At 41.7% G+C, this 26,419-nt stretch overlaps 2 protein-coding genes across 5 annotated transcripts in view; one reads left to right on the top strand and one right to left on the bottom strand.

The window, feature by feature from the left end:
- Positions 1–2,288: 2,288 nt before the first annotated feature.
- LOC112263675 (BTB/POZ domain-containing protein 10-like) lies at positions 2,289–7,393 on the top strand. The gene is given in 9 exon segments (XM_042321022.1): positions 2,289–2,396; positions 2,399–2,432; positions 3,839–4,035; positions 4,193–4,505; positions 4,685–4,787; positions 5,404–5,524; positions 5,721–5,918; positions 6,280–6,390; positions 6,501–7,393. Coding segments are annotated over 9 exon segments (1,464 nt in total). The 5' UTR covers positions 2,289–2,335; the 3' UTR covers positions 6,827–7,393.
- Positions 7,394–8,038: 645 nt separating this feature from the next.
- Positions 8,039–26,419, bottom strand: part of arntl1b (aryl hydrocarbon receptor nuclear translocator-like 1b) — a 28,377-nt gene continuing 9,996 nt past the window's right edge. The window contains exons 2-19 of one of the 4 annotated variants that reach the window (XM_042321021.1): positions 20,852–20,935; positions 17,156–17,224; positions 16,824–16,968; positions 16,432–16,452; positions 15,068–15,130; positions 14,759–14,916; positions 14,529–14,608; positions 14,328–14,420; positions 13,755–13,872; positions 13,066–13,215; positions 12,640–12,886; positions 10,595–10,701; positions 10,163–10,313; positions 9,664–9,740; positions 9,384–9,492; positions 9,107–9,200; positions 8,784–8,877; positions 8,039–8,682 (exon numbers count right to left, since the gene is read on the bottom strand). In XM_042321021.1, coding sequence (XP_042176955.1) covers positions 8,525–8,682; positions 8,784–8,877; positions 9,107–9,200; positions 9,384–9,492; positions 9,664–9,740; positions 10,163–10,313; positions 10,595–10,701; positions 12,640–12,886; positions 13,066–13,215; positions 13,755–13,872; positions 14,328–14,420; positions 14,529–14,608; positions 14,759–14,916; positions 15,068–15,130; positions 16,432–16,452; positions 16,824–16,968; positions 17,156–17,168 — 1,878 coding nt within the window. In that variant the 5' untranslated portion in view covers positions 17,169–17,224; positions 20,852–20,935 and the 3' untranslated portion in view covers positions 8,039–8,524. Of the gene's footprint in view, positions 8,683–8,783; positions 8,878–9,106; positions 9,201–9,383; positions 9,493–9,663; positions 9,741–10,162; positions 10,314–10,594; positions 10,702–12,639; positions 12,887–13,065; positions 13,216–13,754; positions 13,873–14,327; positions 14,421–14,528; positions 14,609–14,758; positions 14,917–15,067; positions 15,149–16,431; positions 16,453–16,823; positions 16,969–17,155; positions 17,225–18,850; positions 18,871–20,675; positions 20,697–20,851; positions 20,936–26,419 lie in introns of those variants that run through there. The other 3 variants (XM_042321018.1, XM_042321019.1, XM_042321020.1) reach the window with 3 other exon arrangements.

Here is a 26,419-nt window from a genome sequence, read left to right on the forward strand (position 1 = left end):
CTCTACCATAAAGGCCTGATTGGTGGAGTGCTTTGTCCTTCTGGAAGGGTCTCCCATCTCCACAGAGGAACTCTGGAGCTCTGTCAAAGTGACAATTGGGTTCTTGGTCACCTCCCTGACCAAGGCCCTTCTCCCTCAATTGCTCAGTTTGGCTGGGCAGCCAGCTCTAGGAAGAGTCTTAGGGGTTCCAAACTTCTTCCATTTAAGAAGGATGGAGGCCACTGTGTTCTTGGGGACCTTCAATGCTGCAGACATTTTTTTTGGTAACCTTCCCCAGATCTGTGCCTCAACACAATCCTGTCTGACTTCTACAGACAATTCCTTCGATTTCATGGCTTGGTTTTTGCTCTGACATGCACTGTCAACTGTGGGACCTTATATAGACAGGTGTGTGCCTTTCCAAATCATGTCCAATCAATTGAATTTACCACAAGTGGACTCCAATCAAGTTGTAGAAACATCAAGGATGATCAATGGAAACAGGATGCACCTGTCTCCTCCCCTTCATCTACACTGATTTGAAGTGGCTTTAACAGATGACATCATCCAATAAGTGATCCTTGCTTTCACCTGGATTCACATGTGCAGTCAATGTCATTGAAAGAGCAGGTGTTCCTCATGTTTTGTACTCGGTGCCTGTAGAAAAAGTCTACATACACTCCCTTGAACTTTTTTCACATTTTGTTGTATTACAAAGTGGGATTGAAATATGTAATTCTTTCTCATTGATCTACATAAAATACTCTGTCAAATTGAAAAAAGAATCCTACAAATTTTTACAAATTAATAAAATATTTAACTAAAATATAGTCGTTGCATAAGTATTCACCCACTTTGTTTAGGCAAGCCTAAATTAGTTCAGAAGTAGAAAGTGGCAAATCCCACTTAAATCCCACTTAAGTTATATGTGAAATAATATGGGTTGACATAAAACAAAAAATTATGACTACCCCCTTCCTCTGTCCCCCATACATACAGTAAAAAGTTTGGACACACCTACTCATTCCAGGGTTTTTCTTTATTTTTACTATTTTCTACATTGTAGAATAATAGTGAAGACATCAAAAATATGTAACACATATGGAATCATGTATTAACCAAAGAAGTGTTTAACAAATCTAAATAGATTTCATATTTTAGATTCTTCAAATAGCCATCCTTTGCCTTGATGACAGCTTTGCACACTCTTGGCAAACTTTTGACTGGTACTGTATATCCATAAGGTCCCTTAGTCAAGTATTGCATTTCACAGATTCAACTACAAAGACCAAGGAGCTTTTTAAAAGCCTCATAAGGAAGGGCAGTGACTGGTAGATGGGTAACAATAACAGATCAGACATTGACTATAACGTTAAGCATGGTTAAGTTAATAATTATGCTGTGGATGATATATTAAACCATCCAGACACATCAGACTAAGTTGTCATTCTGAACTGAGCTGCATGACAGGAAGGAAACTGCTTAGGGATGTCACCATGAGGTCATCAGTGATTTTAAAACAGCTACGGAGTTCAAAGGCTGTGATCTTCAGAAAACTGAAGATGGATCAACAACATTGTAGTGACTCTACAATAATGACTTGTATGACAGAGTGAAAAGAACAATTTAAGATTCTCCTTCCACTTTGACAGAGTATTTTGTGTCGATCATTGACCAAGAAATGACACATCCATTCACAACCCTTCACTAACTGACCCAACGCGCTAACCGCTAGACTACCTGTCGCCCCACAATTCTGAAGTCTTTGTTTCGTCAAATTAACAAATTGTTGTCTTTTGCTAAGATTATATAACAACATTTCGAACTTGTTTAGCATTGTCCAAATATGGACAGATTCCGCTATATGTATCCGTTTGCATCGCTTTCAATGGAGGACTTTTATCTTGAAGGCTACCCGCAAATTCCACTATTGTGGCCAGTTTCACATAGGTAGCCACTGCCTGGCTAGCTAAACAAATATATTGCAAGCATTCTAAATCATCTGCTATTTACTAGTTGGGACTGGTAACTAATTTACTGCTGGCTATGTTGTGATCACATTAGTTCGTTTGGGTGCTAGTGTCATGATTGTTAGTTAGCCACCATTAGTTTAGCTCGTATTATTCGGGATCATCGTGACATTAGCTGGCGAGCAGCTGTCAAGAGTTAGAATGCGAAGGGGAACTAAGTTCTAGTTTCGTATTCACTGAACGTATAACTTGCATTTATGTGAATATTTACCACTGGTTTTGCTCTCCTGAATCAACCCAGTGAATTAATATCTAACTCGACTCCCTTCGACATGTCAGATTATGAATGGTGAATAATCCGGGTTGGACGTCTCTGTGAACTGGTGATGGCAGCACGTCCACAGTCATATGATAGCAACTCAAGTGACACTGAGAATTGGGAACGAAAAACAACCGACCTCGCAAACTCTGCAAGCACTCGAGGTGAGGCAATTGCTTTGTATTTGATAGTGTGTAAGGTGAGAAAGAACTGACACTAACCAATGTAGTTGGCATTTCTGTAGAGGCATTTCACATCCATGATAATGTGTATAGTGCTATAGGTATAGGCCATCATATTATAGGCTAGACATATGTTTTTCAGCATAGTCACACACTCACTGTGCATTTTGCAAATATTTTCTCACAAAACAAATTATAAAGCTCTGCATTGTTGGTTAAGGGCTTGTTGGTAAGGTTTACACCTTTTGTATTTGGCACATGTAACAAATACATGTTGATTTCAAAAGGTTGACATTGTCCTTTGTGATTTCCAATGAAGGGATGGTTACTCTTGAGCCCAACATCATAAAAGGCTACTGTTTTTATCATAACTGTAAAGTCAGATGGGTTGTCATAACGCTCCCAGTAGTCATTCTTTTAGAAGTCCACTGTCATGACAGCACTATGTACACTTTATAACTACAAGTTTAAGTAAAGGGTGTGCTAATGGTCTATGCCCTTTACTGGCTGTTGTTTTGGCAGAAAGGAAGTCTTTCTGCATTTCTTGGGTAATTGTAGTTCAGTTATTTAAGAGTCCCAAGAGAGACTAGCTACCTAACTTGCAAAGCAAACTCTTGCAAAAACAGACCTTATTTTTCCTCATTTTTAAGAACTGGTGCAGAACATGACCATGCAAGTTTGTGTCTTTTGGCTTCTCTCCCAACAGGAACGTTGGCCTTTTTATACTTCCATGGCTCACTGATGTGATGTGCCCTCATATTAAGAGAACAGACTGGGACAATATGTTCAATATTTCAATACTAAATGGGACACCATTACTCATGATTGTAGGCCTATATAGGGAAGCAACCATTTGTGATTAAAGACACTGTTCCATTTTGATAGTGCTTTTAATGTCTTTTCCCTTTAAAATATGTACCATTAGACAAGTGGTCTGCCTACACTAAAAGGGATTCTGCTTTTGTGTGTACATTTGTCTTTTTCCATTCTGTCCAGTTAGTCTTCTTGGGTTCGATGGCTGCTTCTATACTGTCTGTCTTTCCAAATATCTGACTTTCACAGTATAGATGCATTGTTACTTATTGCTTTGAGTGTGTGACTACATTGTTTCTCTTGCTCCAGGCAGTGCGTCGCGTCAGGTCAGGGCGGTGTTGTTATAATTACCTCTAGAGGTAAATACTGGTTCTAGTAAAGCTCTAGCCCCGAACCATACTTTCACTGTGGTTCTGAGTGCCTCTACGGTTACAGCAGACACAGGATTTGTGACCTGCAATCTGTAATAATACATTAGGGGAGGAAGGACAACCGAGGGAGAGTGTGTGTGTTGTGTGATATCTGTGTAGAGTTTAACTGCAATTAGTATTTAGTGTGCTTTCTGCTCTGACCAGCGCTCAGTCGTGTGCATCTCGACTGGAGGCAGACCTGGTGAAGATGAGCCTGCATGGTGCTAGCGGGGGCAATGACCGCTCACGCGACCGCCGCCGCTCCAGCGACCGCTCCCGAGACTCGTCGCACGAGAGGGGAGAGGGCCAGCTCACCCCTTGCATCAGAAATGTCACCTCGCCTACCCGCCAGCACAACAGTGGTGAGTAGAACGTACTGAGAACACTTTCACAAGTCTCCTAAAATAAGATTTCTAAGAGAACATGTTGGATTCTAATGTTGGCATGTAATAGGAGTAGTCTGTGAGAAAGGTCAGTTGTCATGCCAGTGAGTTAGTGCCTCTCTCCCTCCACCTCCAGACCGTGAGAGGGACGGTGGCTCCAGGCCCAGCAGCCCCCGTCCTCAGAGGATTTCCCCCAGCGGCTCCAGTAGCAGCGGGCTGGTCAGCAGCCGTAACAGCAGCCTGTCCAGCACTGAAGGCTGCTTTAAGAGCCTGGGGGTGGGAGAGATGGTGTTTGTCTATGAGAATAGCAAGGAGGGACTGGGCACGGGCCTGGGTACCCGCAGCATCCGGACCTCAGGCTCCGAGAGGGTCACTCTTATAGTAGATAACACACGGTTCGTGGTGGACCCTTCAATCTTCACAGCACAGCCCAACACCATGCTGGGCAGGTAGGGCTGACCTCATTGTTGTACTTTATTATGGTAAAATCATCAATCCGTATCAAGTTTTGTTTTACCAGTGTGGTTATATGAGGCTATATCACCTACATTGGTTTTTTCCTTTAGCTTTTTTATTGTATGAACGTTGAACAACACTGAAATGTGACCTGTTTTGTGGTTTCTTGCAGAATGTTTGGATCTGGAAGGGAACACAATTTCACACGGCCCAATGAAAAAGGAGAGTATGAAGTCGCCGAAGGCATCAGCTCTACGGTGTTCCGAGCCATCCTGGTCAGTCAATAGCACTGTATTACCAAGTACAACACTCCCTTTCTACTAGCTTGGTCAATTATTGACTGTTTTTACTTGAAGAAAACAATTCCTTGATCTAGTGTTGCAGTTGCTAACCTTTGCTCTTCTGAGCCACAAGGGTCAGCCTGCTACTCATAGTCATCCTGAATTGATTAACTTATTTGTAGCCAAAAACATTTACTCAAGGCTACAGAGTCAACCTCACTGTTATTATAGAATAGAGTAGATGCCATGAGTTGTCCACTGAGGCTATGAGTGTCTGGAGAACAAGTACAAGAATCAGTACCAGTGGCTGTAGGCTGCTGATGTGAATATGGAGGAATGGATTGATTCAAATGTGGGCTGTTGTTGACAAACAGGGATCACTCTTAGAGGCATAGCATTTGATTTGAAAGATGTACCTTTTTTTATTTTTGCATTCGCAAATCTAATCCATGTCCAGCTCAACTGGCAGTAAACTGATATCTCTACGTACTGTAAGGGAGATGGCGTTGGCCATCTTGACCATTTTAGGAAGGGGGGGCTGATGTCTGTGAGTGAGACAGTCTCTGTAATGGCTGCCTTTTGTGTTTTCTCTGTTTACTCTAACTGGCAGGATTACTACAAGTCTGGAATAATCCGTTGCCCCGATGGAATCTCCATCCCTGAGCTGAGGGAGGCATGTGACTATCTGTGCATCACCTTTGACTACAGCACCATCAAGTGCAGAGACCTCAGTGAGTATACCCCCTTTTTACCCTTCTTGACCTGGTTGGCTCAGTGAACATAAATCATGAGCCCTTGGTTTTCATATCCCTTATTAGTGATTAATTAGGTTTCCATAAGACTGATGAAAATGTTCTGGGAAGTTAGCGTGTTGGTTTGCGTCTCTGAACTGCTGTCTCCTGACTGACCATGTCCCATTGTCCCTAGGTGCCCTCATGCATGAGCTATCTAACGATGGTGCCCGGCGTCAGTTTGAGTTCTACCTGGAGGAAATGGTTGTGCCTCTGATGGTGGCCAGCGCCCAGAGTGGGGAGAGAGAATGCCACATCGTGGTGCTCACTGATGATGACGTAGTGGACTGGGACGAAGAGTACCCACCACAGATGGGAGAAGAGTACTCACAGAGTGAGTGAATCCACACACACTCTCCACCCACCCCTATTTGACCTAGATATTTTGTGTGTACGTTATGTGGGCCGGTTTTAAATGTTTGTAGTTCTGTCCTTGAGCTTTTTCTTGTCTATTAATGTTCTGTATTATTTCATGTTTCATGTTCTGTGTGGACCCCAGGAAGAGTTTCAGCTTTCGCAAGAGCTAATAGGGATCCTAATAAGATACCAAAAACGTGATCTTCCTAATTAGTAATCCCTGCTGTGGATTAAACTGTTGTTCACTTACCTAAAGGGACAAATTTAATTGACACTGCTTAAAAAGTTGTTGTTGATAATGAGTTGCTGTTTCACAACATTTTATTTTCTCTCTGCAGTAATATACAGCACAAAACTATACCGGTTCTTCAAGTATATAGAAAATCGAGATGTTGCCAAATCAGTTTTAAAGGAGAGAGGACTGAAGAAAATAAGATTAGGCATTGAAGGTAAGATTATGGTTTTATCATGTATTTGCTGGAGTTCAGAGCAAAAATGTAAGATTTTGATTCAGCATTGCAAACTCATTGGCTCTGTTGTCTGCACCATGTATTGGTAGGTTACCCCACGTATAAAGAGAAGGTGAAGAAGCGTCCTGGTGGCCGTCCTGAGGTCATCTACAACTACGTCCAGAGGCCCTTCATCCGCATGTCCTGGGAGAAGGAGGAGGGCAAGAGCCGCCATGTTGACTTCCAGTGTGTCAAAAGCAAGTCCATCACTAACCTGGCTGCAGCTGCTGCAGATATCCCCCAGGACCAGCTGGTCAACATGCACCCTGGCCCTCAGGTGGACGAGCTGGACATCCTCCCTAACCAGTCCCCCAGTGGACCCCAGTACAGCTACAACAACGATGGTGACCCAGACGCCCCCTCTCCCGCAGTCTGAGGACTGCCACCTCCCTTCCCACCGTACTGCAGCATGGAGCGAGAGGGGGATCATAACCATATTGCCTTGGCACCTCCTCCACAGCCTTAGAGCCTCAAGGATCTGGTCGACTGTAAAAACCCTATAAGGGACAAGACTGGCAAATGGGCATATTTCTCTTTTTCTTAAAAAAAATACTTGACCAAAGGAATTTATTTTTCTGTTAATTGTTTGAAATAAATTTAGCAAACCCAATTATTTTGTAGCTATTATTATTTACAATGGTTATCGGGCTGTGCGGTGTTACTGTGTTCTCCCCCTGAGTTTTATTTCACGTGTGGTTCTGGGTATACTTCCTGGATGGCAAGACTAGTGAATACTGTATCTGTTTGGGGGACAGGTACAGATCGTGATGCCTGGCCATGGAGAAAATCCTCTGATTTCATCACCATTCAGTGGAAATTACTGTTGAATTCCCCTCAGATATACTTTGAATCATGTAATGGTTGGGTTGGTTGACATCATAGGATTGGTAATGGGATTCTGTGCTCCCTGGATATTCAGCATGACATAAAGACATTAAAATCACTACATTGTATGGTGTTTTTATTCCTATCATTGTGCTTATTATCCATTAATAGCACTTGAGTTGAAAGAGGTTACTTTCACCTTATCCCTCTACATAGAGCCCCTACACTTTCAAACTGAAAGTTCAAAAAGTAGCCTAATACATGTGCAATACCTAGCCTGCAATTGTGGTTTGAGTTGACCTGATTTCAGATCAGGAGGAAAGTTTTCCTTTTATGGGTCATTTGGATAGTCTGCCTGTTGCTAGGGAACAACTATTTCCCGGGGGTCAGTAGTAAAGCACATCCCGTGTGTGGGTGGATGCCTCTGGCAGTGAGGTGGTCCAGGAAGGTGAGTGGGTGATGAGAAATGGTGTGCCCCCATAATATGCAAACATCACAAGTAGTGTGGACAATACCAACCAGTCTCCTAGCAACTCTGGCAGAGGAACTAGTCTGATTTGTCACATTTCATCTATTGTTGGCAAGCAAACGGATTACTCACTATTCCCACACAACATATTGTAGCAAAGTACCTTGGATTTCTGCATTGTAGCAACAATGTAAAATCCTGTCATCTGATTTAGCAGTGATACTGTATGCCACTGGATGGTAACTTGATACAGACCGCCCTGTTTTGTATTTTTGAAAATGGAAATAAGCAATAGGAGGAAGTTATTTTTTTAAATAATTCACTACTGATACAATACTTTTACATATTTAGAGAAAATTAGAATAAACAAGTATGATACAATTTTCTTTAGAAATATTGACATGTTTTTTTGTAGTGTAAAAACACACAAAAACCCAATGCCATTATAAAAGAGCTGGGTTCAATGCCTGTGAGGATGAATGGACATAGAAAAACCCAGATAACTGGTACAATAATACTACAGGGGTAATGAGGCAGTTTCACTTTTCCCCAACCGCACTGAGGTGGACTGTACATCATGGCCGATCCCAGGCCTAGTATTCCTTCCTTTTCAGGGCCCGCCTGCATTCAGCCTTACTGTGAGGCTACAGTCACATTAGCCCTGTTGATATGGCTCTCTGGTACTGGTCACAAACTGACACAATGTGAATACTGTAACACCCAGCCCTTACTCTACCATGTTCAGCCCATTTAGGAGGCCTTGCCTAAGCCTGACAGTCCTCACAGTGGCCAGGGCAGGTCACTGAAGTCCACTGGGCCTCCCAACCCTGCGTCTGCCTCCAGAAGGCTCATGATCACAGCCATGGCTGCCTCGTCATTACTCGGGCTGCTGGAGCCTGGCTCATCCATGATGTCAATGCCAATGTGAGAGTTATCGCCTAAACAGGGTAAGGACAAGGGTTAAATATCTAAGATTTTATGTGGATAGTTTCATTAACTGTAATCAAGATTAGATTTCATAGCGGGGGAAAATGCATACTTAGATTGGAGTTATTGGAGTACGGATAGCCTACGGAGTCTGGTCCCGGTATCAGCCCTGCTGAGGGATGTTCTGGGGTTCCACTGTTCTGTATCTGTGAGAGAATTGACATTCAGGAATCACCATTGCATCCTGAAGTATGAGCCACCAACAGACACTAAAAATATCCACCAGATGTGCTCATTACTGACTTCACATGGATGAGCAGTGGTGTGCTCATTACTGACTTCACATGGATGAGCAGTGGAGTGATTAGCAGACTTCCTCCCAGTTGGGAGGGGTTGAAGTGGAGGAGAATGGGAAGGACAGGTCAGAGCTCTTACCTTCTTTCCCCCTGGGGACGACATGTCTGGGGGTGGAGTGCTGGTGAAGTTATGAGGACTGGAGCCACAGCTGGAGGGCGAGGAGCCTCTTATCCTGGAAGAGTAAAGAAAATACAGGGTAAAAACAGCAGGACACAGCCCCATACAGTTTCAGTCACACACAGACATTTTCATTATGCACTAGGGGTCGATGACCATGGTATGGTTATGACCATACAGACATGCCAATTTATGTTTGACAAGACAATCATAACACAATCCACATGGTTCCTCTCACCTCTGGATCTCCATCACCTCTTCTGCGATTATCCGGCCGATCTTTCCCGCCCCTGCCCTTGTGCCGCCGGGGATGCCAGGCACGGTCTGAAGGGCCCGCTTGCCAGTTCCTGCAACCAACAAACGCAAAAGCTCAGTCACATTTCGGAAAAATCAAACAATTACTTAGTCACAGTCATGCCAGGCACAAAGAAAATGTATGTCAACTCATCAAAGTACAGTCATGCTTCATCCAAGCGGGTGAACTGCTGTGTGAGAGCACAGCAGGAGGGCAGGCTTACCGTCTGTGAGTACACTATCCATGCTCTGGGGGGAGGCGGCGAGCTGAGGATAGATGCCATCAGATCCTTCAGGCACACTGAGACAGAGAAAGGGAGAGAGAAGAGAGAGTGAGCGTCGTCACTGAGCATGCTCGTGACTTCACACCTCATTGGGCAGCTTATTAACATCTATTGCATAGATAGCCCAACAGCTCTAGAAAGACACAGTAATAAATATGCAAGAGTTCCAATAATACACGCTTTGTTTTCTGAGGCAAGCCAGACAGCTATATGAGTTGGACATTGATTTCATGTTGAAACAATAGTTGTGGTGATAAAACAACTTTGACACAGTAGGCATTGTAAATGTAATCAGCTGTTTGAAATCTTACATTCATTATCCAACTTTATTAGAATATGACCCTAATACAATGAATACAGTGTAATATTATGCATTGACTAGTTAAATGAGGACTGTGGAAGAAAGTCCTAGCAGAAACAGATGTGTGTAGCTACTTACCAGACAACAGTGTTGGTGGAGACAATGTACTCCACCTCTTTGGTCCAAGGGTTCATAAAACTGAACCAGCGACTCCTCAGCGTGATAAAGGAGCCGTCTTTTATTTTGAACTTGTAGCAGTTTGTATTGATCTTCTCCCTCATCTGGAGCACTAAGAACAGAGGTGGCAGCCAGGGGTTGAGCTCAATAAGGCATGATATCTGCACACTTGGCCTCTGTGACATGCCAAATGGTAGCCTGCCAGGTTCTATATTAATTCATATCAGGGTCTACTCGCTATGTGACAGGCTTAGCGCAATACATTTTATATGACAAAATGACCAGACATTACAAAATTATTCACGTAAGGCCTGAGACTCAGGGATGTATCGCTGAGTCTAAAACTTTGCTCTTTGGTGTTATATTGGTGTCCTTGTTCAATCTGATACATACCTTGTCTATGACATTCCGCAAGGTGTCCTATGTCATCTTGATGAAAGTATTCATAAAACGATGTACCCAGCAACTCTTGGGGTAGATAAGCCAAAATGGCAGTGGCCCTACAAAAGAGAACAGTATTAAGCACAAGTCCTGATAATCAATGCAGGCCAGTGGTATTTAGGACATTTTTAAAGTTAAGTCTAAATGTACTAAAAGTCAGAGCAAACGTATCTAGTTAGCTAACACTGCCTGGTACTTGTGCCGGTGTAAGCCAAGAAAAGCCTGTTGTGCAACGGTATCTTATCAGAGGAATAGGCAAAGCATGAATATGTTGCTTCTTCTTCTATGATATAATGGCGGTCCGCAAACAAACGATAAAGGTGCATGCCCTCACCTACTATGCTGGAGTGTGTGGTCAATCACGGTTTACAACATTAGCTCCACATTTCTAAATCCTCCTACCTAACTCAGTACTTCTGAGAAAACATAAAAGAGCCCTACTAAATTCTAATAGACCCTCCCCCATCCCCCAAATCCCTTCCAAACCCAGTCCAACCTCAATGGCCTTACACTTCAATCTTTCCGTCTCCAACTCTTTTGGCTAACTGGTCTACAATTTCATTCCCTTCCACACCGGAGTTGAACTACTACAACCAGTCTCTCAATTCTCCATAATAACATTAATACCTCCAATAGTAGGTCACTCCTATTACATTTGCCAGACGATATACAGACAGGAAATCTGAGCATACTATCATTCTGACAGGTTGTACGCCAACTGTTAAACTGAGTATATGTAGTCATCTACATATCTGCACATTAAATTCAGGAACGTAAATGCCTGCTCCTGTGCGCCCACTATCTGGGTGGGCGCACAGGAGCAGGGTCCTTGGATCCACCTGTGAGAAGCGGTAAAAATGCATAAAAACTTCTACCAATGTAATTGTGAACCAGTTTCCCTATATCCTTGACTTCTGACCAATCATTCCTTTTTTCTACCAAGTTTAGATCAACAACAGGCTCTGGGAGAAACCATGGAGAAACATCCCCTATCACCACAGAAGAGCCAACCTCCAACTCACTCAAACCACTAATCAGCAAGCTTTCCAAATGTCCAACCAAAACCGCTGCCTTGTCTAATAGTATATTCCCAACAGTCATCTAGAACAGTAGCAGTGGGATGGTAAAGAATATGTTGGCTAGCTAGCTACATGAAGCATGAAAACATGTCATGTAACACCTAATTAGAGTCACCTGGAAACAGTGATGAAAACTTTGGTTCTCACCCTATCGATAATTCCTCACTGTTGTCATGTCAAACAACAATGTATCCAAGGTGCTGCCCACTATATACCAACTATAGAATTAGAATAATCATTATATTTCCATGATTTCAATGGTTCAATTAGCTAGGCTTAGATATCACGCTGCGTGGCACAGTGTGGAAATGATAATACAAGTGCAGGAAAAGCAGAACTGGATAAATGCTGAAAATCACTTTTGTTTGGATTGAACAGTAAAAAGGGATAAAGCCCATTTGAAATCACTTATAATTTATGCATTGCCACCCTAGGGTTATTACTCAGAAAACATTTAGAACTTTTATTATTCAAAAACATAAAATACTGTCAAATACAGTTTAAAATAATATTGTGATATGACATTTTGTCCATATTGCCCAGCCCTATGACAATCACATAGCACCCTGTGACATTATCTAGACATTCCCAGTGTACCAAACAGTATTGGTGACGTGGTGAGGTTATGGGATTGTTTTGTCAGGGGGCAGTGGAGTATTTGTTGTCAACATATCTACTCTGAATCCTGTCTGCCCTCTCGGCCTCCATTACACCTCCATCTGGAACATGTTGCTGATGCTATATTTGGACATTGACAAAAACCTCACTCACACAGAAGCTGTCACTCCGCAGTACATCCAGCTCTGGACTGCCCACGAGGTCCAGCCAGGTGTCAGAACATCACTGTGCAGGGGCCAACTGGCACATCCTTTGCTACATGTTTGTATGTCTGCCTGCATGCCATAAAACATCTCTCACCTCTGATCAACAAAGACAAACTTCCCGTCAATGGCATGGCGCGAGACATACTCAGTGGGTTTGACACGGATCTCATTGTTCATTGGCTGAGGGACAATGTGGGGATGCAGCTGTCCAATGGCCACCAGGCAACTGAGGTTGCAGCCCTCGTTGTCTGGTTCATTGTCATCATCTAGACCCATCTTGGTGGGTGGCCAGCTCTTCAGGTAGCCAGTACTGTGTATTGTGCAGAAGCTCTTACGGTCAGCTGCGGATACAGTGGTTGGATCATCATCAACTAGCTCTACTCTGGAGCTATCACTGACATCAATGAGTAAGTAGTATATTGGTATGAAACCAAATGTACTGTTAACTAAAATGAATCACAGGAGATTAAAAAACACCCTTGAGCAAGTTACGTAAGGAAAAGACAGGAGGCTAAAGTACCTTTCTTCTTGGAGCAGGTGGAAGGAAAGTCCTTGTCCTCCATTTTGATGAGGGGCCGATTGCACTTCATCCTGCAGAAGAAAGATCGCCTGGCTCCAGAGCAAAGTCTGGATGGGCCGGGGGTGATGTCTGTCTTTACTGGGAGGCCAGCTGAGGACAAGACACAAAATAGCATTTAGCCTATGCTGCAACGACAGGAACAGTATCACCCATGATCCTTTATAAATATATACTGTATCAAGTTGTACTCTGGCAAATAAAGCTACAATACATATATTTTTGCTATTACAAAAAAATTGCTGAATTTACAGAAATTGTTTGACTGCTTATATTTACCCTAAACCCAGCATGTCTTGATGTAAAAATAGCACTACCCTACATTTAGCTACTGGCATTTAAATTGGCTGAATTTACATAAATGGTTTGACTGTTTATATTTACCCTAAACCCAGCATGTCTTGATGTAAAAATAGCACTACCCTACATTTAGCTTCGTACATTTAAATAATGAGGAACACACAGTACAGGGGGATACATTGAGTGTCACTGTGCTAGCTATGTAGGGGGCAGCAGGCTGATGATTACAATCTGCTTTTCTACTCTATCAGACACGGTGTCCCTGATTTCCTTGTTCTCCACCCCCTGGGCACTTAGAGAAAGGCTGGTAACTAGAGGCCAGGGTGCATTACTTTTGGAATCGATGAGGCGCTCCCGTGGCGCCGTGTCCGACGAGGACAGCTGCTCCTTGACTTTGGCAATGTCTTTAGGATGCAGGTAATCAAACAGGCTCTGACCAATCAGGTCATTCTGCACAGAGAGGGAGAGAGTGCCGTAAGATAAGACCACGTTACATAAATGAGGCCCATAAAATACACAAAATAACTAACACCCTTGCCTTTTGTGAACTAACACTTGTACTTGACTTTTTCCGATTAGCACAGACTGCTGATAGCTACTTTATTGTGGAAAAATGTACTGACTGATATGTAGTTGTCTTAGTTACTTATTTTAAGATGAATGCACTAACTGTAAATCACTCTGGATTAGAGTGTCTGCTATACGACTAAAATGTAAACATCTGTAAAGTAAATGTCTCTAAAATGTAAACGTCTAAAGTAATACCAGGTTACAGGGGGTCTACAATCATCAAAACTAATGAATAAATGTTATATTCATGTCATCCGGGTAGCTTATGAGGGTAAAAATGACTACAGTATCACCATTTAATGGGGAAAAACTGCAACATATTGCAAAGGACGTACTTGGCTGTAGTTTAGGATTTTGTAGACTGACTCGGAAACAAACAGTATCTTCCCTCGATCGCAGCCAACAACAAACAGAAAACCATCAGATGCCTGTGGAGAGGGAGAGAAGAGAAAGAGAAATACTGAGTCACACATGCATACTTATTGTGAAACGCACTCTGAGGACACGATACAGTCTATGGAGGTAAGGACACCCACCCTCAGTATTAAGTGCTTCAGTTCGTCATCTGACAGGAAGGCTGGTTTGTAGTTAGCTTCAGTGTAGGGGTTAGCGGCACCTGTGAGTCAGAAAAAGCTCATATGTAAGACAAATGAATCAATATGTCATTTGTATTTCTCTGATGTACTTTATTGATCAGCTGCATGGTGGTGGTTGTCATCACCCTACTTTTCTGGCAGCAGTCCTATTAAAATCCTTCTCGTCTCACCTCTTAAGGTCTTCATGTGCTGGACAGCCATGCGCAGGACTGTTAGTTTGTCCAGTTTACGGGACATAGCGTTGCATGTAGGAACTAGGGCGGCCAGCTCGTCTATGAAGCTGTTCATCTTGTCCCTGCGTCTCTTCTCAATCTGACTGTGGGCCTCTCTACCATCCAAACAATACAAAGAGCATTTAACACAGATAAACAAATCAACACATCCATAGTCTGCCTGTATTTACAGAAACATGACTAATCTCTCATTTTTATTCCATCGATTTTTATGTCATCCTATGGGAGATAGAAACATTTGGTTACCTGGCATTTTTAATCCGGCCTTGATGATCACCAAGTCTATCATTGTCTGTGTCCATGCTATCCCTTTGAGGAGGAGCAATACTATTAGTACAAAGAAATATAGTAAAACAATTATTTTACAACAAATATTAAATAATGATGTTACAGTATGCAATGTAATTATGAATAAAGCAAATTATTAAAGTGAGAAGTCGTTTGAAATTTGTATAATTAAAAAAACACGGAGAGCCTTTACTTGACATGAAACATCAACATTACTAATGCAAGCCATTCAAATATTTTCTTACCATCTTTGGTAGAATCTATATGAATAGTTATTAGAAATGTTCCTATAAAATTATGAACCTGGTTTCTTTGAGACCTTTCTTAGTGTAGATTCAGGTGAAATACCTTGTGCCTCTGATATTGTTCACAGCTGAACTCCTACTCTGTCATCCCACTCAGCCTTACTGATCTTTCCCAAACAAGAAATTAAGCCATGACATTTTTATTTAACCTTTATTTAACTAGGCAAGTCAGTTAAGAACAAATTCTTATTTACAATGGCTGCCTAGGAACAGTGGGTTAACTGCCTTGTTCAGGGGTAGAACAACAGATTTTTACTGTGTCAGCTTAGGGTTTTGATCTATCAACACTCTAACCACTAGGCTACCTGCCACCCCTAGAATGGTGGCACATATCCTGTGCCACTTCAAGACTTGTCAACTCCATACTATAATAGCATTCAACAGCCTCAAATAAAAGGTTATTTCAAATATGATAGGCTCTACAAAATTGACCCAAAGGTATTCACACAGAGTTGTTGTCTTAAGTCTCACTAAGTGAAGTAAAAATAAATATGTGCCTTTAGTGAATGAGCTACAGACAACAAATATAATGTACCATCCATCATACATCAAATCAGGGTGCCCTCTCTATTAAATTAAGGCCAGATCAAACTAAATACCAGCAAATACATTTTTTAACACAACTGTATTAAAGTCTTGGTGCTTCAAGATTGTTACTGCAGCACCCCTTCATGCTTTGATGTTTATCCTAATTCTAGCTATTCAAATCTACACTACAGCATGACTGGCTCTCCCATATTCACAGCGATCCATAGTGTACATACTAACTGACCAGTCACTCTCAGGGTACTGATCACCATAGCGCATTCCTTTTGATTGACCTAAATTAGGGATGAGGAATACATTAGTGTCTAACCTCTAATTCTAGGGGTAAATGCTAGAACAGTTTGTATAGTTTGATCAAAGAAGAAGCCAATCCTGACCAAACAAGGATCACACAGGGCCAACTAATCAGACACGGGATTGGCTCCTTTACTACAATGTACTTTAACATTCATAATTTGATTTGATACTTACTCAAAAGAAAATCCATCAATTCTGTGAAAGCAAGGAAGTTTGTACATTACAATTCAAATTAAGTATACTGATTATTCTGATCTAATCTAAATCAAGGTTATGCTACCATTTGTTTCTAATTGGTTGTTCATTTCTAGGTGGGTAGTTATCTTGTCAACTTTAAGTGGAAACCTTTGACACACAGTAAGAAAATATTTCCATATAGTTAATCAAAAAGCTGCCATGCAAACATACACATCTGTCAGAAAATGGCATAAATGACAAACAGAAAAATGTGATCTCACTAAACCAGAACTAACGTGACATTAATATAATAAAGATGATTGGCACATGTACTATCTTCAGGTGGCAAGTAGGACAAAGTCTATAAGCAGTTATGAAGTCAGGCTTACTGGTAGTCTGTGGTGCTGCTTTTTCTCTTGCGTGTGTAGTCCATGCCGGGTGTGCCGATCGAGCTGATTAGATCAGTGGAGCCGGGAGACATGAACTCGTTCATCGTGGAGGAAATGTCCATTCTTTGGTCTGCCATTAGATCATCTATAGAGAGAAAACACACTGATTTCAGCACTTATTATTATCCATAAGACACAACAAAAAGGTCAGTTGACGCGAAAGCGACTTCTATGAAAGAACACAAGATATTCAAATCTCAATTCCTAGACAAAGACAATTGATCAAAAAGTGAAATAAACTGTGGCTGTTTTAAAGATGGTGTGACACTCACCACAAATATTCATAAGGCCGGTTATCCTCAAAACATCTCACTCAGTTTCTTTCCAGCAGTGACCCAGATCTGAAAGGCAAGTCAGTGAAGAGTCAGACAGCCTCTTTATATACAAGGCATGAGGAAACCACAGCAGCATCATATAACAAAGCCCTCTGAACCTGAGCAGCTGCCGTATAACCTGAACGTGGTGCTGATGTATACCGTAGATGGCCCATTCGGTAAAGGGGATGTAAGAGGACCGATTGATTTCTCTATGGTCTTACATAAGGTGAAAGCTATAGCAGAGTCTCAAGCCTCTCTCTCTCCCTTAGGCAACAATCAAGAGAATCTTTGAGAAGCATCATTCACTTGACCTCCAGCTAAAATGAACAAGAAGAATGATAGATTTTTTTTTTGTCAATGAAAACCTTGGATTACTAAAAATGGATGGAACAGTGTTCATAACATAATGCAGCATATGTTACATAAACCTAGGTGTCAGTCAGAGACATGATTTAGTGAGATTAGTCCTTAATATAAAGGCTAATTCAGATAAAACAATGCCAATGTTACAGAGGAAGACAGATTGTCAGGAGGGGTCACATTTCATAAAGAACCCATATCTGCATTGATCACTGTTTATATAATCCAACCAGTATGGCCTTTTCCTAACCTCACATAGATTAAATTAGTCTCCTCTGCTAACCCATCACTTAGCGCTCCTGGTAGTTTCCCACGCAACATCCTCAAATTACAAAACATTGTAAATCCTGGTCAATTTGCCTCGATAGATGAGAAAGTCCATTTAAACCAATTAAAATATTATTATTTTTTGCCATCCTAGGGTCATCCACTACTTATAAAACCTATTTTCAAACGTTATTATTCAGAACAATAAAATACTATCAAATACCGCCATACCGTAAAAAGAAATGGATTTTGGTCTTATCACCTAGACCTACCCTCACAGATTGCATGTTTCCTAGGCTTTGTAAATAACCTATTAACAATGCTACTAGCACTTTCAGGTTTACAGTAAATGTAATCCGGGACACTCAAATTAGTATTATATATTACGTTAGGTATGGATACATAAAACAGATGGTTACTTAAGGTAAAAACAAAAGTATATCGCGAACATCTAGCAACCCAATGGCTGCGAGTTCGAATCTCATTACGGTCAATTTTAGCTAAATTTCAACTACTTCCTACTGTTTAGCTACTTTGCAACTAGTTAGTATGTTAGCTAACCCTTCCTCTAACCTTAACCATTTAACCTAACTCCTAAATGTAACCCTAACTTTAACCCTAACCCCTAGCCTAGCTAAAGTTAGCCACCTTGCTAGAATATGTAACATATCGTGCGTTTTGCATATTCGTAAACGCGGAAATCGACTCTGCCGCAAGAGCATGCTTTTGCGTCAAAGTCGATAGCGCGTTGGGCTAGAAGGTCGAGGTTTCGAGTCCTGCTCCCTGCTGTTTCATTACAATATTGTATTGTTGTTTTGCAAATTCGTAACATATTGTATTATATTTTACAAATTTGCGAAATGTACAAAATTGTAATTCGTAACATATCATACGAATGAGTGATGGACATCCATAAATTAATACATACCATATGAAACATAACATTTCATACTAAATGTAGTATCTCGGGTTTACATACAGAATAATTACGAAATGCTCCCAGACCAGGTTGCACAAAAATACCTTAAAAAGCACAGCTACCTCAGGTCACTGAGGCTTGTCCTGCTCCTGTAATCAGACCAGAACTAATGCTCTGCTCCACTGTGCCTGAAAGTCATTTCATTGTAATTAGATTCTCCACTGACCTATTTTCCCCAGCTCTTTTTCCCTCTCCGTTTGATGTGACAGTTTCAGAGTTTAATTACATAGAACCAAACCATAATTACACCCCATCATTTCTTGCCTGCAGCAAGGAACTTTGTTATTGTCACCGTCACCATAGACTACACTACAACCTGACCCTTCACTCTGGTATATGTCACAACAGACATCCGAGCTGACCATGTAATCCACTGGGCAAAGAGGACTTGCTATACCATTCATCATCAATGGTTTTTTTTAACATTTTTTTTTGTAAGCTGAATAAAACAGTACTCCTGAGAATAAGCCTTTTTGTAAATGTTCATTTTGTCACCTAAGACAAAGGAAGGCTAAAAGACCTACACTGAGTGTACAAAACATTAAGAACACCTGCTCTTTCCATGACATTAACTTACCAGGTGAAAGCTATGATTGATTGTCACTTGTTAATTCCACTTCAAATCAGTGTAGATGAAGGGGAGGAGACAGGTTAAAGAAGGATTTTTAAGCCTTGAGACAATTGAGACATGGATTGTGTATGTGTGCCATTCAGAGGGTGAATGGGCAAGACAGAAAATGTAAGTGCCTTTGAACGGGGTATGGTAGTAGGTGCCAGTAGGTGGAGTCAACTCAATATTAGGAAGGTGTTCATAATGTTTGGTATGCTCAGTGTATACTCAAACACAAAATCTCTCACTCGTACTGACTAAAAAAGGAGAAAAAGGAAACCCTGCGTTAAAGTCAGCTTAGCTAGTTGTGACAAATCTCTGGTTTCCCGGATACAATGGTGCAGGAACCTCTTGAATGGTTGCCCATTAGGGAACTTTTCCCACTACACATAACCCACTGGTCACACCTCTCCTCAAGCCACCACTCCACTGCTCATCAGTCTAATGAAAATACTTTTGTATCATTTTACCATCTCCATGGCATTCACATATTCAGTAACACTCAACACCATCCATGTTACAACACTAGAAGATCACTAAGGTGGATTCTGATCATTTCTAATGTTTTAATGCACATGACCTCTGTGGAATCTAAGAGTCAAAAAGGTTTATGTTTAAGCTGTGCGGAAACAAAAACCTTGATCAGATGACAAGAAGCAGGGAAGAAGCAGAAACAGGAAGCAGTAACAGGGTCAGGGTGAACATAGTGTGTCAGCTCAGCTGGATATGCATGGTTAGCTTACACAGCACTATGATACTGTCTGCCGTGCAAGAACTTCTCCCTTTCATAATGTTCTTAATGCTATGTCACTGTTGCGTTCCTATTTAAGCCACTCCCCTGACGTGATCCCATCGTTCTGTCACGTTCAGATGAAACAGAGTGTTCTGTGCACTCAGCGGCATCATCATAGCGCTGTAAGGCTGTCTGTAATTCCCTTCTATTGTGTGCCGTCCTGGAAAGCTCAGGCTTGGCTCCTGTAATGACATGGCCTATGTTCGCTATGTAAGTCAAGCTATGTAGGCTCCTATACTCAGAACAGAGCATTCTAAGAGCCAGTCTTGAAAGATAGACAGGAGACGTTAACGCTTTGGTGGAATAGATGGTTAGAAGACATGTTAAAAAAAGCAGAAATAAGACTCCAGTTCAAGTTAATAAGATGCAAGATAACAATATTGATGAAACACAGATAGCTGTGAGAAAACCACCCTCACACATGACTGTGCTTATGTATGACTGACTGACTGCGCTCATAACTTACTTCATCCCGAACTGTTCTCCCCGCCAACTGCTCATGTGGTCATTTTGAAGTGAAACAGCAAGAAGCTGTGCGTCACAAATGTCAATGGTGATTCACTTCAAACGAAGGTCGTGAACTCATTTCAGAGCGGCTGTCAATTCTTATGAAATCACACAGAACCATGTGCGTCCACATACCTGGATGGGTGGTGCAGGAAGTGGACTGGCCTCCTTATGTCAGAGCTGGGCTTTTTCTAACAGATGCACCGACCAGCACAGTACCTGGAGAGGGATCAGATAGGACAAGAGGTCAGGTCACAGCGTAAAACACACTGGCCAGCTGGGAGTGGAGACTCATCTAGGCCTATGATGTAAGAGCGAGTGGTGCTCTGATTAAGTGGCTTGTTCAGAAAGCTCAGATGGGCAACAGATGGGAGGTGATCTGGAGATAGTGTGAGTAGAGGAGATGGCTACAGATTCTCCTCTATGCCAAGCCCCAACAGGATAGTATTAGCAATGGGATCGCAATCACTGCCATGCTAAATCTCATGCCTATAAGACTAATCATACTGCAGTAGTTCTCCACAAAGTACAACATTTCGTATACTATGGACAACAGACAGCCCAGTCCCTGATGTGATTCCTGTAATTAGGAACAGAACAGCTAGGCCTATATATGTTTATGTTTCCCAGACTATCATGGCTCTATGGGGAGATGTATACAAAAGAGACCACTTCTCAATCCTTTTAGCATGTGCTCTTATGGCTCCACACACATAGGTCAGTGAGACACATGCACACTTCTCCGCACCATAAACAGAACAACTTTCGGTTTCGACTTTTAACCTTCCTGCTCATATCATCATTGGACTACAAGGATAACAGCAATGCCTTCTTTTGATTTGGAATGTTTACACCTATAGCTGCACTCAGCTACTCTCATAAACAACTCCAGAGGAAAATATCAAGCATGTCAGCAGAATGGACAAAACACACGCACAACTCAAAGGGAATGAGACCATTTTGGGTCAACAAAAAAAAATCAGCAACAGAGATGAACAAGTATTGTGCGTGCCTAAGGGAAAGGGCAAAGGAGACAGCTGGACAACCATTCACAATAGTGTAACAAAACATTTCTGACCGGTCAGCTCTAGGCTTAGGTGGCAGCTTTTGCTCTACCAAGCCTACTACGCTTGTGTCATCCTTTGATTTTGTGAATTATTATTTCTGTATTATTACTCTATTATTGGTTGAGAAAACCTATTGCTTCAAATTATTGGGTTAGGTGGGTTAAGTGACATGAGCCTTACTCTAACACCTAAAGCAGGGATCATCAAATAGATTCAGCCGAGCAGATTTTTTTCTTGAGCGGCTGGTCGGGTGGCATAGTTAGGCTACAAATAATTTGTAGAATGCAAATCTCACTGCAAGTAGCCCAAACAGATATAATATTTGACATAAACGTAATCATATCAAACTGCTTACATTTGTATATGAGCACGTCTCTCTCTATTATGCATGGGAATACTTGGGAACAGATTTCCTAAATTCAAATCACTTGGAGATGGTTTCCTTGTGTTTTTACAGCATGCAATGAATATTGTAAAAAATCGGACGCAGTGGCAGACCACGTGTAACAACACCTGCACAGTATCGGTACATCTGAACACCTGTGGGACAGGTACAGGATGGCAACAACAACAGCCTGAGTTACACCAGGAACACACAATCCCTTCATCAGTGCTCAGACTGTCCGCAATAGGCTGAGAGAGGCTGGACTGAGAGATTGTAGGCCTGTTGTAAGGCAGGTCCTCACCAGACATCACCGGCAACAACGTCGCCTATGGGCACAAACCCACCGTTGCTGGACCAGACAGGACTGGCAAAAAGTGCTCTTCACTGACAAGTCACGGTTTTGTCTCACCAGGGGAGATGGTCGGATTTGCATTTATCGCAGAAGTAATGAGCATTACACCGAGGCCTGTACTCTAGAGCGGGATCAATTTGGAGGTGGAGGGTCCGTCATTGTCTGGGGCGGTGTGTCACAGCATCATCGGACTGAGCTTGTTGTCATTGCAGGCAATCTCAATGCTGTGCGTTACTGGGAAGACATCCTGACATGACCCTCCAGCATGATAATGCCACCAGCCATACTGCTTGTTCTGTGCGTGATTTCCTGCAAGACAGGAATGTCAGTGTTCTGCCATGGCCAGTGAAGAGCCCGGATCTCAATCCCATTGAGCACGTCTGGGACCTCGGAGGTTGAGGGCTTGGGCAATTCCCCCAGAAATGTCTGGGAACTTGCAGGTGCCTTGGTGAAAGAGTGGGGTAACATCTCACAGCAATAACTGGCAAATCTGGTGCAGTCCATGAGGAGGAGATGCACTGCAGTACTTAATGCAGCTGGTGGCCACACCAGATACTGGCTGTTACGTTTGATTTTGACCCCCCCCCCCTTTGAGCAGGGACACATTATTCAATTTATGTTAGTCACATGTCTGTGGAACTTGTTCAGTTTATGTCTCAGTTGTTGAATCTTGTTACAGGCTGACTACACCGCTCACGTCGCATGCGCAAGCGTTGCAAAATAAATGTAGAAATCTATATTATTCAATTATTGCACCCAGACTGCTTGCACGCGCCAACGAGCGTCTGCATTACCAAGGGCTAAAATAGAAGTCAGTTCTATTTGTGACGCAGATCGCGCTGCAAGTCCTGCCTCTCCCATCTCCTCATTGGTTTATAGAAGCAGGTACCCACGTGCCATCTCCTCATTGGTTATACCCACGTGGGTGACTGAAAGACGAACAAGGTCAGTGGTGGTAATGCACCTAATTTATGAAAGTTGCCAATCGCAATATAAAGTCAAGAGAGGAAAACGCCTGGAAGGAAGAGAGATGACTAGAAACTATTTGGTTGACCATTTTATGTGTAGATTAATTGGCGGAGAAGAGGACCTTGTGCATTTCAGGTAAAATAACAACTCAATGTTTATATCCCAGGACAAATTAGCTAGCAACAGCAAGCTAGCTAAATATGACAAATTAGCTAGCAAGTGCAAGCTAACTAGTTAATGCCTATCCCCAAATTAATATAATTGGTTCAGAGTTTCTTTTGAAATTTTAACTTGTGTGTTGTGATCGCGTTTGGTGTGGGGGAACAAAATAAATTTATGCACAATGGTGTACGATGGCGGTTTGGGTTCCGTGTTATGTTCATACAAATATTTACACATAAACTTGCTGAAAATAAACGCAGTTGACAGTGATAGGACGTTTCTTTTTTTGCTGAGTTCATAAGTACACATACATATATATATATATATATATATACACACAGTACCAGTCAAAGGTTTGGACACACTTACTCATTCAAGGGTTTTTCTTTATTTTTACTATTTTCTCCATTGTAGAATAATAGTGAAGACATCAAAACTATGAAATAACATATATGGAATCATGTACATACACCTTAGCCAAATACATTTAAACTCAGTTTTTCACAATTCCTGACATTTAATCCTAGTAAAACTTCCCTGTGATAGGTCAGTTAGGATCACCACTTTATTTTAAGAATGTGAAATGTCAGAATAATAGTAGAGAGAATGATTTATTTCAGCATCTTTTTCTTTCATCACATTCCCAGTGTCACAATTGTCTAAAGTGGAAACAGTGGACCAAGGTGCAGCGTGGGGAGTGTACATACTTCTTTATTATAAGCTGTCGCCAAAAAACATCAAACGAAACCGTGCGGCCAAAGTAGTGCTCACAGGCAACTATACATGGACCACTACCCACAAATACATGTGGGGAAAAAGCTACCTAAGTATGGTTCTCAATCAGAGACAACGATAGACAGCTGCCTCTGATTGAGAACCACACCCGGCCAACACACACAGAAATACAAATCATAGAACAAGGAACATAGAATGCCCACACAAATCACACCCTGACCAAACCAAAATAGAGACATATAAAGCTCTCTACGGTCAGGGCGTGACACCCAGTAGGTCAGAAGTTCACATACACTCAATTAGTATTTGGTAGCATTGCCTTTAAATTGTTTAACTTGGGTCAAATGTTTCGGGTAGTCTTCCACAAGCTTCCCACAATAACTTGGGTGAATTTTGGTCCATTCCTCCTGACAAAGCCGGTGTAACTTAGTCAGGTTTGTAGGCCTCCATGCTCGCACACACTTTTTCAGTTCTGCCCACAAATGTTCTATAGGATTGAGGTCAGGGCTTTGTGATGGCCACTCCAATACCTTGACTTTGTTGTCCATAACTTCTTATGGCTGGGGGCAGTATTGAGTAGCTTGGATGAATAAGGTGCCCGGAGTAAACTGCCTGCTACTCAGGCCCAGTTGCTAATATATGCATATTATTAGTAGATTTGGATAGAAAACTGTTTTCTAAAACTGTTTGAATGATGTCTGTGAGTATGACAGAACTCACATGGCAGGCAAAAACCTGAGAAAAAAATCCAACCATGAAGTGGGAAATCTGAGGTTTGTAGTTTTTCAACTCATTGCCTATCTATACAGTATACAGTGTCTATGGGGTCATATTGCACTTCCTACGGCTTCCACTAGATGTCAACAGTCTTTAGAACCTTGTTTGATGCTTCTACGGTGAAGGAGGGGGGAATGGGAGCTGAATGAGTCAGTGGTCTGGCAGAGTGGCATGAGCTGGTCACGCGCATTCACGTGAGAGTTAGCTTGCGTTCCATTGCATTTCTGAAGACAAAGGAATTCTCCGGTTGGAACATCATTGAAGATGTATGATAAAAACATCCTAAACATTGATTCTATACATCGTTTGACATGTTTCTACGAACTCTAATATAACTTTTTGAACTTTTCGTCTGAACTTGCCTGTGCCTCGTGAGTTTGGATTTGTTTACCAAACGCGCTAACAAAAGGAGGTATTTGGACATAAATGATGGACTTTATCCAACAATACAAACATTTATTGGGGAACTGGGATTCCTGGGAATGCATTCTGATGAAGATCATCAAAGGTAAGTGAATATTTCTAATGCTATTTCTGACTTCTGTTGACTCCACAACATGGCGGGTATCTGTATGGCTTGTTTTGTTGTCTGTTTTCAGTAAAGTTTTTTTTTAAATCTGACACAGCGGATGTATTAACGAGAAGTGGATCTAAAATTCCATGCATAACAGTTGTATCTTTTATCAATGTTTATTATGAGTATTTCTGTAAATTGATGTGGCTCTCTGCAAAATCACAGGATGTTTTGGAACTACTGAACATAATGGGTCAATGTAAACTGAGATTTTTGGATATAAATATGAACTTTATCGAACAAAACATACATGAATTGTGTAACATGAAGTCCTATGAGTGTCATCTGATGAAGATCATCAAAGGTTAGTGATTCATTTTATCTCTATTTCTACTTTTTGTGACTCCTCTCTTTGGTTGGAAAAATGGCTGTGTTTTTCTGTGACAAGGCAGTGAACTAACATAATCGTTTGGTGTGCTTTCGCTGTAAAGCCTTTTTGAAATCGGACACTGTGGTGAGATGAACAACAAGTTTATCTTTAAAATGGGGTAAAATACTTGTATGTTTGAGGAATTTTAATTATGAGATTTCTGTTGTTTGAATTTGGCGCCCTGCACTTTCACTGGCTGTTGTCATATCGATCCCGGTAGTGAGATTTCAGTAATAAGACGTTTTTAAGCCATTTTGCCACAATTTTGGAAGAACACTTGGAGTCGGCAGGTAGCCTAGTGGTTAGAGCACT

Source organism: Oncorhynchus tshawytscha, linkage group LG04 (assembly GCF_018296145.1).
Source record: "Oncorhynchus tshawytscha isolate Ot180627B linkage group LG04, Otsh_v2.0, whole genome shotgun sequence".
Lineage (NCBI taxonomy): Eukaryota > Metazoa > Chordata > Actinopteri > Salmoniformes > Salmonidae > Oncorhynchus > Oncorhynchus tshawytscha.